Genomic DNA, 17,334 nt, shown 5'->3' on the forward strand with positions numbered 1-17,334 from the left:
ATTCATTGTCAAACACAAGATAATAAGTCGGCATTGAGGGAGTCTGACTCCAAAAGAAGTCATGACACAAACATCAGTATGAGCATCGGCTTGAGTCTCCCAGTCGGTGCATCTCTGTTAAAAACAAATGCTGTGCATCTTGACAGGATAATCAAAATCGAATCATGAGACCAGTTAGCGGTTCGTTTCAATATCACGATGGGTTGCATCCTCAGATTTCAAACCTCAGTATCGGCATCAGCCCTTATTTTCCCAATCCCCAACGGTCTGACTTGACATCACGATGCATCACAACAGGTTGCATATTACTCCACGTTCTGACTTTTTCACCAATGAAGTCAAGCAGTCAGATAAATATGAACTCCCATTTTTATATCATTGAGGAAACAATAACAACATAAACATCATTCACTTTGTAAACCTAACTAAATAAATAAATAACTTATTGGTACAGGTGACTTTCTGCTACACATGATAGTTCTCCTCAGGGGAGATAAGAGAGGATGTATGTTGTTGTATCCCCATATTTGTAACCCCAACCCCCACCCTTCATCCCACTCACCTCTCCGTCTGTGTTTGCTCCCCTGAGGTGGGCGTGGCTTCACACCTGTGTGGGTTAAGTCTAGGATGTGCAGATGGTGTTTTCCAAATTAAGTTTCATGGGGTTTATTTTGGTGCTGGTGCCTCTGTTTGGTCTCACAGCAGGTGTGGAGGAAGATTTTATCCTGATTAAGACGTGCAGCAAGAGGAAAAAGTGTTTGTTTTTTTGTCACATTTTATGGCCTAAATCTACCCCCGACTCGACACCTGTAAGTCTCTGGTCTAGTGAGTCGCCTCGCAGCAGAAGCCTGGATGTTTCTTTGAGTCTCGTCTTTAATCCCAGCGGTCTAATCTTGACCCCGTTTGAGTTCTAGGGGTCTTGTTGTTAGCTGATTAGCGTGAGGTCGTTAGGGTCGGCAGAGTTCCTGCTGGACGGAGGAGAAAAGTGTAGTGTGAGGTTGTTTTTAAGGGACTGTGCTCAGTCATCCAGAGACGCCTTCCCTACTGAGCTGCTAATCACCACCCACCATTGTTAGAGAAGCTCGGATCAAGACTGCTCAGTGTTTTTAAGACCACTGCACCGCCATATGAGTCTGGCCTTCTGCAGCAAGATGTCGTCTACTCTGCTAGTACAAGTACAATGACGTGCAAATTATGTTTTGAAAGGAGAGTTGTACATATCGCTTTTGTTGATATTCTCAGTTTTTTCTTTTGGAGTGATGCGAACATTTCTGTACACTTTAAAGGGGACATTTTAAATCCACTTTAGTGTTTTTGAACATATATTTAGGTAACCTGAGTGTCTACTGACCCACAAAATGTGAAATAAACCCATCCAGTCCTTTTGTTTGTGGTCTGCATAAGTCTTACAACACAGAGAAAAATGCTCTGTTTCAAATGTGCTCTCCTTGTGATGTCACAGTGGGATTCTGGTTAAAAAAAAAACACACTCCCCTCCCCTGGTATCTCAACCCATCGACTCCACCCCCAGCATAGAACAAAGCTTTTGAGCAGGTCCGCCATTTTTATTCTCTCTACAGAGGAGTGATGTCTACCTGGAAAACTCAGGGGGGCTCATGAGGGACTGCTAGCTGGGCTACAGCTAATGTGAGTTGCTTTGTTTTTTAGTGAAAGGATTCCCAGAGCCCAACCGATTTATCGTCCGGCCGATAATATTAGTGTATCTAGTCTCTGTGATGTCACTCAATGTAGAAAAAAAGACAGAAAATGTTTTTTTCTTTCTCTTAAAAAATAGTCTGCAGGGGTCGTTTTCAGTCGCTGTTTGTTAGCTGCAGTCTTCTACTTCTGTTTTTGATTGGGTATTATTTTTGGTGTAGTGATGCCTGAAGAAGTGGGTATGATTTTCCCCCAATTGTTTTTTATAAGTGGCCGATCCAGCAAAGGATAAACGGCCTCTGTTACAAACAGTGACATGTAAGACTACTAGAGCCCGACCGATTGATCGGCCCCCGATATTAGCATTTCAAGTGACTATCGGTATCGGTTAATGACAGACATTACAGATATGTGCCGATATTACGAGATTTATTCACCAGCATTTAATTTGAGTTTCATTATATTACACTAGCAGTTCTCTGTCACCAGCAGAGGGCGCTATATGGATCACAACAAGCATCATCACTCTGCAGAGTGTCAAGCAGTGATGTACGTACACGCTCAGTTAGCTTACAGTTGAGTGACCATCTTGTCTAGCAAGTGTTTGATAACTGCATTTGAGGGATCAACACAATGTGTATATCTATCTTTCTTTAAAGATCGAACATAGATATCGGCCAATATATCAGTGTCTGATTTTTTTATTTTTCCTCCCTGATATCTGTATCGGCACCAAATATCCCATATTGGTCAGCCCTTGTGTTTATCCTTTATATGGTTTTTAACCGGTAGCCAAATTGTCTGCAGCATTGTCTCTCTCTGTAAAACAAACCGACCTAACTGTTCAATGCTGAAAGAAGGAATCGAACTTTAAGATCAGTGTTTCTCCCACGCTTTTTGGCCAAAGCTAATTGTTGGCTGGCTCGCCTTCCTCCCAGAGAGTTTAAGATTCAGAGGTCGTACGATGAAAATATCTCAGGAGCACGTGAACTGTTCCTTTGGTTGCAGATCATTTGATCCTACAGGTCGAAGTCTTTGTTTCATCGAAGTCTTATTGTTTGTAATTAATAGAATAGAATCAGCTTTATTGGCCATGTATGCTTACACACACACAGAATTTGTCTTCAGTGACTGTGCTCTCAATGTACAAAGTTAAACAACATCATATAAGCAAAACAAAAACACTAATATATATATACAAGGCTAATTAAGACAATTACGATGGAGGATTAGGGCCAAATAATTTTATTTATTAATTTTAATTTTTAATTAAACTCGTAAATTTACGATAATAAAGTTGGAAATTTACGAGATTAAACTCGTAAATTTACAAGAATAATCTTGTAAATGAATGAGTTTGAGACCAGCCTGCGCAAAATGATGAAAGTAGAACTCTCTATTTTCCCTCTGCAGACAGCTTCCTCCAAGTCAGTGTGGTTCTTTCTTGAGTTTCTTGCAGTATCTTTTCAGGGTCCTGATATTTTATGAAAATGTGGAGATGATGACGTGCCAAAAGCATGTGTAGTTTCATATCTGCATAAGTAAAGCCCCAACACAACTATTTGTGTCTGTTATCAGTCTGCCTTGTTAAAGTGTCTCATGTGCAGAGACAGTTTGTGTCCTGTTGATCATTTTACAGATAAACAAGGTCTTGCAAGTTGAAGTGAAACGTCTCTTGAATTTTAAGAGTTCTACTTTCATAATTTTCATGCAGGCTGGTCTCGTACTCGTTAATTTACGAGATTAAACCCGTAAATTTACAAGTTTAATCTCGTAAATTAACGACTTAAATCTCAAATTCTCTTTTATTTTTATTTTTTTTAACGTAGCCATAATCCTCCGTTGTAGACAATAGTGCAGTGGTGAGTAGTGCAAAAAAATGCTGAGATGAACTTGATGATAAATATATAGTTATGTATCAGATGGTTAATATATATGAGGTAGAGTTTTTACAGTGTTTACATACGCAGTGTGCATAGATTGGTGAGTGGATAATATTTCAGTGTATACATGATTAAGTTATTGAAAAATAAAAATAGTTATTAATTAATAAAGAAACATTTTTTGATAAGGAAGTCTTAAGATTTGTGATGTTTTCCGCTGCACACGTGGACAGTTGGCGCCCAAAAAGGGCCGGCATTAAATGACCAAAGGATGCTGAGCTGAATGGCTCCATTAGGACGTCGACGGCGGCAGATTAACAGTAAATCAGCGGAAGCACGAATACAAGCCTGACTGAAGAATTTCACATTTGCAGTCTTGTCTTTTGTTTTAAGCTCAGGTCGGCGACCCGGCCGGCCTCATTACAAACCAGTCTGTGTAGAAAGGGCAAATCCAGAGTGACTGGCATTGTTCTGTGATTGGCATGAGGGTTTGAACCGCGGCCGTGTTAATAAACCACGCAGCTCTGTCCCGCTTTGAACGCCTCTCAGACCACGGGCGAGTTTCCCGTCACAGGTCAGTGGTCACTTTGTGCGTCTGTGGCTTGCAGACGCTCCTTCAGATAATATTAACCTTTTCCAACCTGAACCGCTGACCCCTGGCACAGATGCTGCTCGGACTTAACCTTCACGGTAGTCGGGTTTGTCTCGTGTCTTCATGCAGAATTTTAACCACAATCAGACAGAAAGTTTAAATACGTTCTCATTGAATACACCAGGAGAGCTTTCTCTGTCGATAATAATCAGACAGTATTCATTTAATTATAAGTCCCCTAACCCTCCAGGAATCATGATCTAAAAAACACCAGAATAAATGTTTTAATTGTCGAGTCATTCCTTTAATTGGTCAGAAATAAGAGAAGAAATGTATAGCGCTACAGCAGCAACGTGAGACAGAGCACAAAGTTCACAATTAAATAAAACATAAAATAGTTGAGGAGCCAAAACCAGAGCTGCAGATGTTACAGATGTAGTCTGAACATTCAGTTATAAAAAACAACATCATTAGTAGCATAAGGTAAATATTAAAATTTGATTATATTGCACGAGAGGTTGGAGTGAATTTGTCCAGCTTGTGCCTGTGTTTTGGGATCTATACTGTGTCGAACAGTCTGACTGAAGCCGGAAGGAAGGACCTGCGGTATCTCTCCTGCACCCACCCACGGGTGACGAATCCTCTACTGAAGGCACTGCCCAGCGCTCACTCACACTAGGCAATCTGTACCGTCCACTTGGTTTGACTAGTACTGACATGTACCTGAGGTCAGCACTGTCCTGATGCTTACTCCTCTTCTCTTTTATTATTAAAGCACTCAACACCGACTCCTTCATGAAATGTTGCGACCCAAATTTCTGTTTTTTTTTTCTTCATCAAATCACTGTGGCTCAGTTACTGTGGCCCTTTCTGAATTGTCACAGTTCAGTATGCAGTACGTACTATTCAGTATGGAGTTTCAGTATACTGAACTTTCGTGGTCATTCAGTATGCATTTTATGGGTCCACCTCAGTATACTGAACATTTCAGTATGGATACTAACTTCCTGGTTTTATGCAGTATGGATCGGATGCCTGCTTTCAGGAAATGAATTGTATTTTACCAACAACAATGCTGTGCGAAATTTAACGTAAATTGTCACGTGCGCTTCCAAATTAAAACAAACGAGCGTGGATTAATTTAATACATTTTTAATCTAGAGTTAAAGTCCCGATTGAAATCACTACTTTTAATTAACAACAGAAAATATAACAAATATCTGTATTATTATAAAACCTTTCCGCCTCTATTTAAATAATGATTTCACTATTTAAATGTGTCTTTATTGGTTTATTTTACTTTATATTCTGTATATTACTGTCTTTCATTTGTACTTTTCTTTATGTAGCCTACTGTATGTTATTTATTTATTTAATATGCCTCTTACTTGAGTTACATTGTGATATTGTTTTTTGTTTACCTGACTGTATATGCGCATTACTCTTCTTGAATAAAGCTAAACAAAAAAAAACGGGTGGATGCGGCCGGTTCGGGTAACGTAAATGACGTCACTTCCATACTGAATGAATCAGAAGTAGTAGGAACAAATATCTGCCTACTGTGTGTGCATACTGAATAGTAGGTACTAACAGTATACAGCACGGATAGTACGTACTGCATACTGAAAGATTTAATATGTACTTGGCAATTCGGATACGGCCTGTGTCTGTCGTCAACCGAAAGGTCGGGGGTTCGATCCCCAGCTCCTGCAGCTACATATCCGATGAGACCTTCAGCAAGACACTTAACCCCGAGTTGCTCCCGCTGCTTTGTCTGCCACCTGTGACCTACAAAAAACATGACAGAACAAAGAAACGTGTTTAAAAAGCACTTAGATTAATTTTTTTCCACGTACAAATTCACGACCCACTGAAAGAAACTCGACGACCCACTTTTGGGTCCTGACCCACCAGTTGAAACCCCCTAATGTAAACCAGTATCAGCCTTAGACCTCTTGTACGGATTCAGACTCGAACCATGAGGCGTCTCAGTTGAAAACTGAAAACATCTCATCGTGACATCACGTCTGTCCGCTCCTCCACGCTCTGAAGAAAAATACACAAACACGTGTCTGCCGCGTTGGAGCTCTGAGTGTGAATTCTTCTTTCCGTGTCAGGCGGTTCAGCTCATCTCCTCGTCGTCATCCTAGGTTTATTTTAAGGTGAGCTGCTGAATGGGCTCTTTTAGCCTGCTGTAATTGAACCTGACCCTCCTGCACAATTAACTCTAACCCACAATATTTGCTCAGTGGTCTCGGGTTTTGGATGGCTCGGCCCCAGCGGTGAGGTCGACCCCACTGTTGTCAGCTCAGCCATCAATCACTGAAGGGGGGGCGGGGCCGCAACAGGAAATGAGAGAGAGCGGGGATGGTTAGATCTGTGTGTTCTGGACGCCTCGAGGGTCTCTCCTGCGTCACTGGAGGCCACGCCGTCAGTTCTGTGGTTAGACGGCTTCCTCTCTGTTCCCCTTTTGGTTCTCCAGCAGTCCACTGGGTCCACTTTAGAGAACAAATGTTTCCCAAGAACCTGTCAAGCACTGAAGTTTGACGCCAGCTGTTTGCACAGGTTTTTAGCCCTCTTTAAATGTTTTAAATTATCGATACCAGAAACCAAAAATGTTTGTTTTTCTTATGGAAAATTACGTAAACATCGTAGATAATTCCAAACAGTTTGCTGCTTCCTCTATCTGCTCTTTTTTTGCTCAGATCTCCACATTCAGTACTTGGGACTTAATTGGTGGTTATTCTGCAGCCTCCACAGGGAGAGAGAGTCTGACAAACACACACACCTCCAGGGGAGGAACACCTGAGCTCCAGTAGAGTTTGTTTGTCTTCAAAGACCCCTGAGAGTGATGGGGAGGGGGAGGAGTTTTCACCTGCACATTTTGGTTAAAGAGGAAGATGCAAGATTTCACTCAATAGTCCGTTACCAGACCAGGTGACTCGTGTAGGAGGAGTCTTATTGATCATGACCTGTGTCACAACAATCACTCTAAACTAAGACGGCGTCGGCAGCAGGCAGCTGCAGATAAATACTGAAACAAAGGCATCAGAAGCTTCAGTTTGGACATGAGCATCGCACCTCAATCGGAGCATTTAGGGGAGATATGAACAGACTCTCTCACTCTCTCTGTCTTTTTCACTCTCTTGCTTTCGTAAGCGCACAGTAATATATGAAAAAATGGGCGAAAATATACTTGGGCATAGTGTTGTAATCAGGACCACACTAACCAAGACATACCAGAGACCAGACCAAGACATTTAGGGATCGAGACTGTGTCAAGACCATCAATATCACTGAGAAATGATCATCTTGTGTGTCACTCACTTAGTTCATAACACCGGGAAGGTTGCGATCAAAAGTTCTCGAAGTTATTTGTTGTTTTAGAAAGAGACATTTTCCTTCTAATCACAGTAATGACGTGGACAGATAGCCTGTCAGTGGTGGTCTTGATTTAAAATCTGGAGACAAGACAGAGTCAAAATTATTTCGAATCGGGAGACAAGACAGATTTTAAGTACTACAACACTACTTTGGCTTACACAAAATGCTGCCTGACACGTTGCTCCTACACAATGCTTTACGTCCACTGACCTTGTTTACATCCAGGTTGTAGAGCGGGGGCAGCAGGTCCTTCATCCAGAGCTACAGACCCTGATGAGTGGCGGTGCGGCTGATCTGCAGTTTGAGCAAAACATTTGAGCAGCATCGAAGACCCACATATGAATAACCCTTCTAAACGACTAGTAGAAGTTCTGGTTCAGGGCGATGCAGCCACTCGTGTTTCCATGCAGCGTGCAGAATGTGACGGATGTGATGACGGTTGGTGTTATTGTCCCCCAGCAACCACCGACACGAACAGAGTGCTGCTGTATGCTGAGCCGTGATTGGATAAAAAAGCTGCTGTTTCGCATTTCTATGAAAGTGAACGAGTTTTAACCCAGTTCTTGTGTTGTGTTCGTCACTTTGAGTTTGAAGGTTGACGGCCGCTCTTTAATCGCTCGTTTCTCTTTCATGGCAGTGATCAAGGACCCGCCGTACAAAGTGGAGGAGTCTGGATACGCAGGCTTCATCCTGCCCATCGAAGTTTACTTCAAGAACAAGGTACGTTAAAACATTTTCACCTGGCAACCAACCAAACACAACCTGGTCATCATAACACACTGACTGTTCTGCTGCTTTCTCTCTCTCTCTCTCTCTCTCTCGCTCACACACTCTCTATCTGTCTCTCTCACACTCTCTATCTGTCTCTCTCTATCTCTCTCTCTCTCTCTCTCTCTATCTCTCTCTCTCTCTCTCACTCACTCTCTATCTGTCTCGCACTCTCTCTCTCTCGCTTGCTCTGGGTGCATCGCCGATTCTTCATCAGGAAGAACCGAAGAAAGTTCGCTTTGACTACGACCTGTTCCTCCACCTGGAGGGCCACCCACCTGTCAATCACCTGCGCTGCGAGAAGCTCACCTTCAACAACCCCACGGAGGAGTTTCGAAGGAAGTTGCTCAAAGCCGGAGGGGTAAGAGAGCATTTTTGAGGGAGGGGCGAGGAGACGGATTGAGTGACATTTCTGAATGTGATGCAGCAACTTGAACTGCAGCTAAGTGAGATAATCTCAGCAGGGCGAGGCGACGGATTGTAGGGCCTCAGAAACGCTCAGAATGTGTCACGACAAAGGCCACAGGATAACCCGGTGGATCTGTTCTAATTGATTGTTATATTAAGTATATCTGCTTTGAGGACTACAGCCTCCTACATGGGCGTGACCTTACTGCTAGGTCATCAGTGCCTTCAATTTAGATCACGACAATTTCTTCTGCTTCGCACTTTCCTTTAGTTCCAACCAGAAGTCCAAAAAATAAAGACGCTACGTTTAAAGACGAGCTTAAGAATCACATTTTCATATTTAAGAAATGGAACCAGCTACCAGGGGTCGTTCATCTTCTGTCCATCAATATGTTATCTAATCCAAGCAGCTCTGATTTTAAAAAGAAAAAAATAAATCCATATTAGCCTTATCGAAACTTTAAATCCGCTCTGCATAGTCTTATAGTTCTTTCACACTCGCAGAAATCTCCTTAAAATCTCCTGATATTTTCTTTCTGAGCGTCACGTGAACACAAACAGCTGAATGTTTCTCTCTTCATCCGGAGTTTCTCCTCCAGCCTCCTCGTATTTATTCTGCAGAAAGTCAGAGTGAGCTTCTCCACTCTTTAGATCACATTGAGATTCTGTTCAACTACACGTAGCATTGATAGAAAGACACATATTCTCATTATAGCGTCATATAGAGGACTCTGTTGCTTCGCCTGCTACTTCCGCGTCCCTCCTGTCTGACAGCGAGTCTCCTGCTGTGAGGTGCATTTATGAAAACCAGATCAGGAGAGTATCCGGAGCAGTCCTCCTGAAATGATCTCGATATTTTCAGGAGTGCATGTTTGAAAACGTCTTTAGTTTCTTCTTCATTGTTGTGCACTGTCAGTGTGTCGGCCCCCGCTTCAGAGAACCCCTGCAGTCAGCAGGTTTTATGACTTTAGCTAAGTGCTCTCTATTTACTTTGCCTTGCACCCCTCTCCCCCTCCCCCACCCCCCTGCTCTGTAAAAAGAGCTCGAGTGTTGACACTGACCACGTCCAAACTCATGTTCTCTTTCATCAGGAGGAAAGACGCATTATGAAATATTACTCTGCGATGTTGAGCTCCTTTATCATGTCTGCTTCCACGACTTTAATACATGAATAAAGGTTTGAAGGCATTAAACTCAACATTAGAGTATCTTATCTCTTCGTTTTGATCTTGTTGCTTTCAATATGCTTTTGTCCTTTTTTATGGATCATGCTTATTTTTCAGATTTTGATCCACTGCTGTCGCTTTAAAGGGGACATATTATGAAAAGTCCACTTGTACAGTGTTTTTAAACATATATCTGGGTAACCTGAGTGTCTACTGGCCCAGAAAATGTGAAATAAATCCATCCAGTCCTTTGTTTGTGGTCTGCATAAGTCTTAAAACACAGAGAAAATTGTATTTGTCATTGCATTTAAAGAGACACACACACCAAAACGGAGCGTTCTGAGAGAGCTGGTTTATACAGGGTCACAAACCTCCTCTGGTGCTTGATTCATGTTATATTTTGACCAAAGCACAGATGTTTCATTTAGACCACAGGGGACTGTTTGAAAAAGTGGAAAAGGGGATAATATGTGCTCTTTAAAGCTTATGGAGTATTTTGCAAAGCTGAAATCCTCTGTTTCAAGGCTTCTGAGACCATTAGATGATAACTCTCTGCCTCTTTTGTCTTCTCTCTCTCTCACAGCAACGTGATCCTCACAAACGAAGCTCCGAAGACTCAAAAGTAAGATTTCCCGTCATGGTTTGAGGGTCCTGGATGAAACGATAACATTTAAACACCTCCTCTATAAATCACTTTCACCTGTAATGACAGCAGCACTTTGTCCCGGCTCGGAGAGTTAAGAGTCATGAGTGTTGAGCGCTCCGACACAGACACGCTGAAGCAGCTGTGTTGTCTTAGCTTGTATACTCTGGCCGTGTTTCTCGCCCCGCACTGACTGCAGAGTTTTCCAGCAAAAACATGCAGCCTTTGAGGTTTTGAGTGTGTGATGTGTGGACAGTTACACCCTCGGCATTTAAGCACATATTTATAACCATTAAGTCTGACGTGCATCCAATGAAAGCCTCCCTTTATGAGCCACTCTGGACTGATTTTTTTAATTGGTTTTAAATTGTGTAAGGTTGATAAGGTCGCAGTCATTATGAACAGATAAAGCTCCAAACCTTTTTTCAGTCTTTGTGCTTTTCCGTCGTTTGTTCTGGACATCTGAATGTGCTGCCCGTTTCTCTTTTAGAGTCTGGTGGGGCACAATGAACAGGGGGCCCCTCCCACCAGCGTTGATCTCTGTGATGTTAAAAGTAATCATATAATTCCTCTTCCTCTTGACTTCCATTGACAAACATTTTCGCAGTAATAATGCATGTGATGCTTATTAGGACAACAAGATGCTGTCAGATGGTGCACCCTCAGGGAGGTTTCCTACAGTCATTGCATTTTTGTACTCGCTGTTAGTGTTGTAGTACCTGAAATTGGTCTTGATCTCAAGACCGGTATAAAGACCACTTTTTGAATGTCTCGTCTCGTAATCAAAAGCATTTTTACTCTGTCTTGTCTCGGTCTAGCCCCACCTCGGTAAAAGGGAGTTGCTAACCTTAATCTAACCTTGATGAAATGAAACCATGAATGACTGTTTCCAGGAATGGCTTGATTTCAGAAATGTGTGATGTAGAATAACAAAATGTAATGGTCAGATACATTATTATCAATGTCTTTGTGTTTTCTCCGTCAGGTGATGGTGATGCAGGAAGGATCCACCTCCCTGTTCGGACAGCACCTGAAGCTGCCCACCCTCCCCAACAGCTCGCTCACCTCCACCTTCTCCGACCCAAAGAAGAGCAAGAGCTTCCACGGTTCAAAGGTCAGTCGATGTTTCCAGGTACAGCCTGGAGCTAGAAGAGAATGCTGCTCCTCTCAGCCCCACCCTGCTCTGAAACTTTTCACCCCAGTCACAGTCTCCAGGCCTTTAATCCCTCACATATTTGGCAGCTTCAAAGACGTCCAATATATTTAAACTCAGGGATTTCAAAGACATCCAACTTTGGCTTAAGCAAACTATATCTTGGCTGTGGCTCAGTTGTAAGTGCTGCTCGGCCTCGGGGACGTGCTGTGAATCTTTGACTACCTGTGGGGGTTTGAAGAGGTTCTTGTTTAACTCTCATTTATAAACTCTGTTTGCTTTGAAGGCTCAGACAAAAACAAGCAAAACCCAGAGGTGGAAATGCTGGAAGAGACGGTGCAGAAGCTCTGCAAAGATTAAAAAACATTATCTGGTGCATGTCAATAAGCCGCCATGTTGTTTCCATTATGTGTTATTTTTAGTCTCTTTAAATAGTGTCATTTAAGAGCCGCGTTAGGAGAGGCCCATTTCACATGGAAACAGTTTCCAGTCCAAACACAGAGTGTGTGATGAATTACTTCTGGAGCAGCAGGTCTCCCCTCCTCCTCCCTCCCTCTCTCCTCTTTTCTCTCTCTTCCCATATGCTGTGAGTTATTGCTCTTGTATTACAACAAATCAGATAAACTTGAAATAAATCAGAAGTGTCGCAAAAAGGTCCCAGCTTGAGATGTTCCTGAAGTCGTCTTCTGCAGATTTAGGTTTAGGTATGAATAATGAACATGACTCGTGCAGAAAGCAGGGAGGGAATGGGGAAATAAAATAGTCAAGTCATGTTTATGTATATATAGAGAGATATGTGTAGGATATACTCTAATTATTTATGGTTTAGCCTAAATCTTGAGCAAAGAGAGATGTTTTTAGTCTACTTTTAAAAGAAGACACAGCTGTAGCAGACCTTAGTTCATGTGGTAAAGAACTCCAGAGAGTCAGACCATAACAACTAAAAGCACCACAAGCTGATCAGGATCTGATTTTGGGTTTGGTGAGAAGACCTTTATTTGACGATGTGAGAGAGCTGTCTGCTGTGTGCTCAGTCAGCATGTCAACAACGTAGGAGGGAGCTCCGCCATTCATAGATTTAAAAACAACACACATTGTAAACTCAAAAAGTAGTGCTGCTTCTCTCCTTATTCAGGTTTGGGAGTGCAGTGACGCTTTAAGTTTTCATGCAGGATGAAATAAACTAGGTCTAAAGGAAGGTTTGACTAGTGTGAGCTCGGTACACTTCCTCGGCTCTGGCACGCTTGGAAAAGGTTTGCTTCAGCACGGTATAGTTCATGCACGAGCATGGATACACAACGAGGACAGCCTTCATTCAGGAGAAATTTCAGTGTTCCTGCTGTATCTGACTAACATGACTCAAATTAAGACTCAAAGTCAGTAAAGTAGCTGTCATGTTCTCTGTGTTGTTCTCTGATGTGCGTCCCTTTTTATTCATTATTTTCTTGGAGTCCGTCTGTCTTGTAAACTGAGCACGCTTCATCATTACATAAAGCCATGCATGTGTAGTATCACAACGTAATGTACAAGAGGTAACCATGCTCAGGCACGGTTTGTCCTGGAGCAGTGTGAGTGCAGTCCAGCAGGGGAATGGGGAGATGGGACAATCGTGTTTATGAAAGGTATGAGACAACTTTTCCCCTACCTGCCAGAATTTGCCAGAATTTTTCTTCACATTTTCAGGAGTGCATGTGTGAAAACGGCTTTAGACTAGCTATCGACAAACAGGTTTGATGGAATGAAAACAGGTGTGCGTCTGGTAGAGCCCCCCAGTTCATCTTGCCGTAGTTAATTGCTGAGATTATCTGTTAGAGGACGGGCAGGAAAAGAGAACTGGAAGCTTGTAAGAAGCAAAGGGACCAAAAATAAAGTGTCCCTTTTCCGCTGGTGTAGCTCAGCTCACTTCAGTGGAGCATGCAGGTTCGAGTGTAAATTCATGACTTCCAAATTGAAGGGAATGTACCTGGGAAGGTGGTTACAGTAACGGTACCAGTCGCCTGTCTTGAAAATCCCCTGGTCCTGAAAGACCGAACCCGGCTGTCGTGCCAAAACAGACATTAAAATGCGTCTGAGTGATGTAAAAAAAATCTAAAAAAGTCATGAATTCAGCTCTGGTAACTCCACTGAAATCACTAAAAGTCTATTGTTCTGTGTGATATGATTCCTAGAAAGTAACGGTGCATTCAGGGTGAGTTTGCAGCTATGGCGTGCTTTCAGTTCCACTCGGCACGGTCAGAGAGACTCTGCCGTTCTGGTCCTGTCAATGATTTACATGAACTCGGGTCACCTGCTAACCTGCTAATGTCACGGTGCTTAAAGGTTCTTTAAAAAGTGACACTTTAGTGATCTCGTCTTCGCTGACGGCGGTCCGAGCCTCAGTCCTTCCCCCCCGGCCAGAGCACTAAACCAGGTTTTTTTATGTCGGGGTGGAGAATCCAGCTGCAGTTCAGAACGAGCTGGCAGCTTTACATCCTGAGGTCAGCGGTCACCGGCAGATAGAACAAATGAAAGGTTTTTAAAGGTGCTCGGTTGAAGTTGTAACACGCCCCGTCGTCTAGACTGCTTTAATGGGTTTACTGCTGTGATGAAATATTGACAAGGGGGCTGGAGGTGCGACCGGGGTGGGGGGTGGGTGGGGGGGACCCAAACAAATGGCCCCCGTCGTTTGGAGGAATGCTTTTCCTCTTTTCTCCACATTGCCCTTCGCTCCACTTTTAAGGGTGTGCGTCTGTTGAAAAGGCCCCCTTCACCCGGCTCAAAAGAAGCCCCGAGTTTGCTCTTTAAGCCCGTACATGGGGGCTAAGAAGACCCTTTTGATTCTCTCCAAAGAATGGACCACTACAGATGATAATGCCAAACTGCGGGGAGGCACGCATGCTTCCTGCAGAGGATTAATTGTCATTTGACCGAGCTGCCTGTTTTTTTTTGCTCACTTTGTAGTTTTCTAAATCAAACATGATGCGATCAGAAAGAAGGAAAGGTGACAACAGAAGGATGCAAAGTGAGGTTTAGAAAGTACTTGAAAGGGGGCGTTGGTAGCCTAGTGGTTATAGTGTACGCACCCCATATACGGAGGCTATAGTCCTCCAAGCAGGCGGCCCGGGTTCAAATCCGACTTGTAGCTCCTTTCCCATTAATCTCCATTTCCTATCTCAACGATTTACGACTCAATAACTTTACTGTCTCTAAAATAAAGGCATAAAAATATAGCCTCGTGGTTATGCTAGGCGCCCCATGTACAGAGGCTATAGTCCTCATCGCAGCGGTTGTGGGTTCGAATCCGACCTCGGCCCTTTGCTGCATCCCCCACTTTCTCCTGTCTCTCCAATAAAGGCAAAACCTGATGATTAGCTTCAGTCTCATGTCCTAGATTCTCATTTTTTTTTATCCTTCAATCCACAGGATGGTTCCAAAGGAGGTGGCCCTGCCCTTCTCACCACCGCCACGACCACCACCAGCACCAACAGCAGCAGCTTCTCCAAACTCCACAAACCCTCCAAGGACCACAAAGAAAAGCCTCCTAAAGACTTGAAAGAGCCCAAAAGTGCCTTCAGAGACTCTGGCTGGGAATCCAGCAAAGCCCCCAAAGAACCTTCCAGGAAACCCAAAGAGAACCAGCCACTGAGAGATATCAATCCTAAGATGGGCTTCAAGGAACCCAAGTCTTTGTCCAAGGAGCACCGGACTGAAGGGATGACCCACGGGTCAGGGCTTAACAAGCGTCTGTCAACAGACACTGACGATCATGTGACCAAAAAACGTAAAAAGGGATTTGTGGATTCATCAGGGAAGCCGATGTCGGACGCTCAGCTTTCGGATAAGAAACTCTTGAAGGATAGATCGCAGATCCGAACGAGTAAATCGAGACCAGAAGGGGAGGAGACGGAACGCAGGAAGCTTTCCACACTCCTGCCCCCATTCCAGGGACTGGTGGACCCCAACGACTCTGATATGGAGGACCATTCCAACAAATCAGATGTAAGTACAGTGTGCTTTTGTAATTATTTTAGAGCTTTGAGTGTTATGAAGATGTTAAAGGTCTGGATCTGTTTCAATGGGGAATTCTGAACATGTGCCATGTCTTACATATTTGACCGGCTGGGTACCAAAGATCTTTTTTATTTACACATTGGATATTGCTTTATCTATTAGCTATGGACAGGAGTTCCCAAACTTTGCTGTGCAGAGGACCCCCATACAGCATTAACCTCAGACGAGGACCCCCCTCTTGCACGATTACTTAAATTCCTTGGACATTACGATGGCACCTCACCTTTTGAGGAGCTCTGAGACTTATTTAAACTGGTTGAAGAGGAGGAGTAATTGCTGAAAAAGAGCCAGGTTTGGAATTAAGAGTAGAGCAGCTGATTTATTTGATGCAAACACCAGAAACCAATTTACGTTTTTATCACACTGGAGGTTTAGGAAAGCCAGCACGTTGGACTTAAGAGTTCTTTACAGGAAAAAGTTTTGGAGGGAGGGGTTGCTGTTGGTATCCAATTCTTCCAAGGAGTTTAGAAGGGGGGGGGGGGGGGGGGGGTTTGTTAGTGGTCAGTCCTCCCTCTGCGTAAAAACGGTTGTAAAATCAAATAACCTACAGGGAGAGAATCCTCTTTAATGGTGGTCTGCAGGACTCCATGAGGGGGCTGGGCGGGGGGATTGGAACCAATAAACCTGGTGGGAGTTCAGCTGCATTCGTCTGGGTGGCCAAACAGGATAAAGTGGGCAAACAATGTAAAGTTCTGTTGATTTATTGAGTGAAAATAGCCGATTTGTGTTAGATTTGTTTTAACTTTAGGTCATGAAGTGTCTTATTCAAGACCCCACCAGAAGTCACATACACCCCCATTCATAAAAGTCTGTTTTTACAGCAGAGATTAACATGTTTACAGCCTGGTTCAAAAAACCACATAGGTCTGATTAGTTCATGTCTCGATCGACACACACTGTACGGGGGGGTGACTGTTTTGATGACTCATCAGTTTTGATTTAATGAAGGATAAGAGTTATTCACAATAAGGCGTGTAGCTGACCTGAGGAACAGGAGGGCTTTTTGGTTTTGAACACATCAGAAGCAAAAGTCCTGGGCACCACAAAGGGAGTGATCTCTTGTTTTTAATTTCCCCCAAATTACTCCTGCACATTGTCTAAATTGCACAAATACATTGGCAACGTTTTGGTACGTGCAGGGATGCAATTTTCTGCAAGCAAACTCATCATTAGGTAAATGTGTCTGAATTGAGAAAAGTCCTATTTGCTGACCTGTGTGTTTGGCGGACCATTGCTGCGCTCTCTCTCGCTTTTGTTTGTGGCAACTGCTCAGAGCCAGGCCAGTATCGGGGCCCCCTGAGGGCTGACAAACATCAAACGACAGCGGTGGTTCAAAACATGTAAAGTTTGTAATGACACTAGGAAACCTGACAGCACCCACTCTTGTTGAGCTGCTAAGCTCGCATGCATTTTTAAAACATGATGTTTGTTCTTTGACGTTTAACATCACTGTGCCAATATGTCCGCTCCGCTGGCTGTAACCGAATCGAGTGCACACCACCAGTAGTCAGAGTCGCTGTTGCAGGGGGAGAATTTTTGCCTAGCGCCCCAACAGACTCTTGAATGGGCACTGGCAATATGGATTGAAAGTATAACTTTAGATCTGTTTTTCCAGAAGTTTTGGTACTCCT

The 17,334-nt window shown here is 43.3% G+C and overlaps 1 protein-coding gene across 2 annotated transcripts in view; it reads left to right on the plus strand.

Moving 5' to 3' along the window:
- Positions 1-17,334, plus strand: part of mllt3 (MLLT3 super elongation complex subunit) — a 44,376-nt gene that overhangs the window by 14,357 nt on the left and 12,685 nt on the right. For both annotated transcript variants that reach the window (XM_020643579.3, XM_020643580.3), the window contains exons 3-7: positions 8,153-8,235; positions 8,501-8,644; positions 10,441-10,479; positions 11,486-11,614; positions 15,056-15,631. In XM_020643579.3, the coding sequence (XP_020499235.1) occupies positions 8,153-8,235; positions 8,501-8,644; positions 10,441-10,479; positions 11,486-11,614; positions 15,056-15,631 (971 nt within the window). The remainder of the gene's footprint in view (positions 1-8,152; positions 8,236-8,500; positions 8,645-10,440; positions 10,480-11,485; positions 11,615-15,055; positions 15,632-17,334) is intronic.

This window comes from Labrus bergylta, chromosome 22 (genome assembly GCF_963930695.1).
Source record: "Labrus bergylta chromosome 22, fLabBer1.1, whole genome shotgun sequence".
NCBI lineage: Eukaryota > Metazoa > Chordata > Actinopteri > Labriformes > Labridae > Labrus > Labrus bergylta.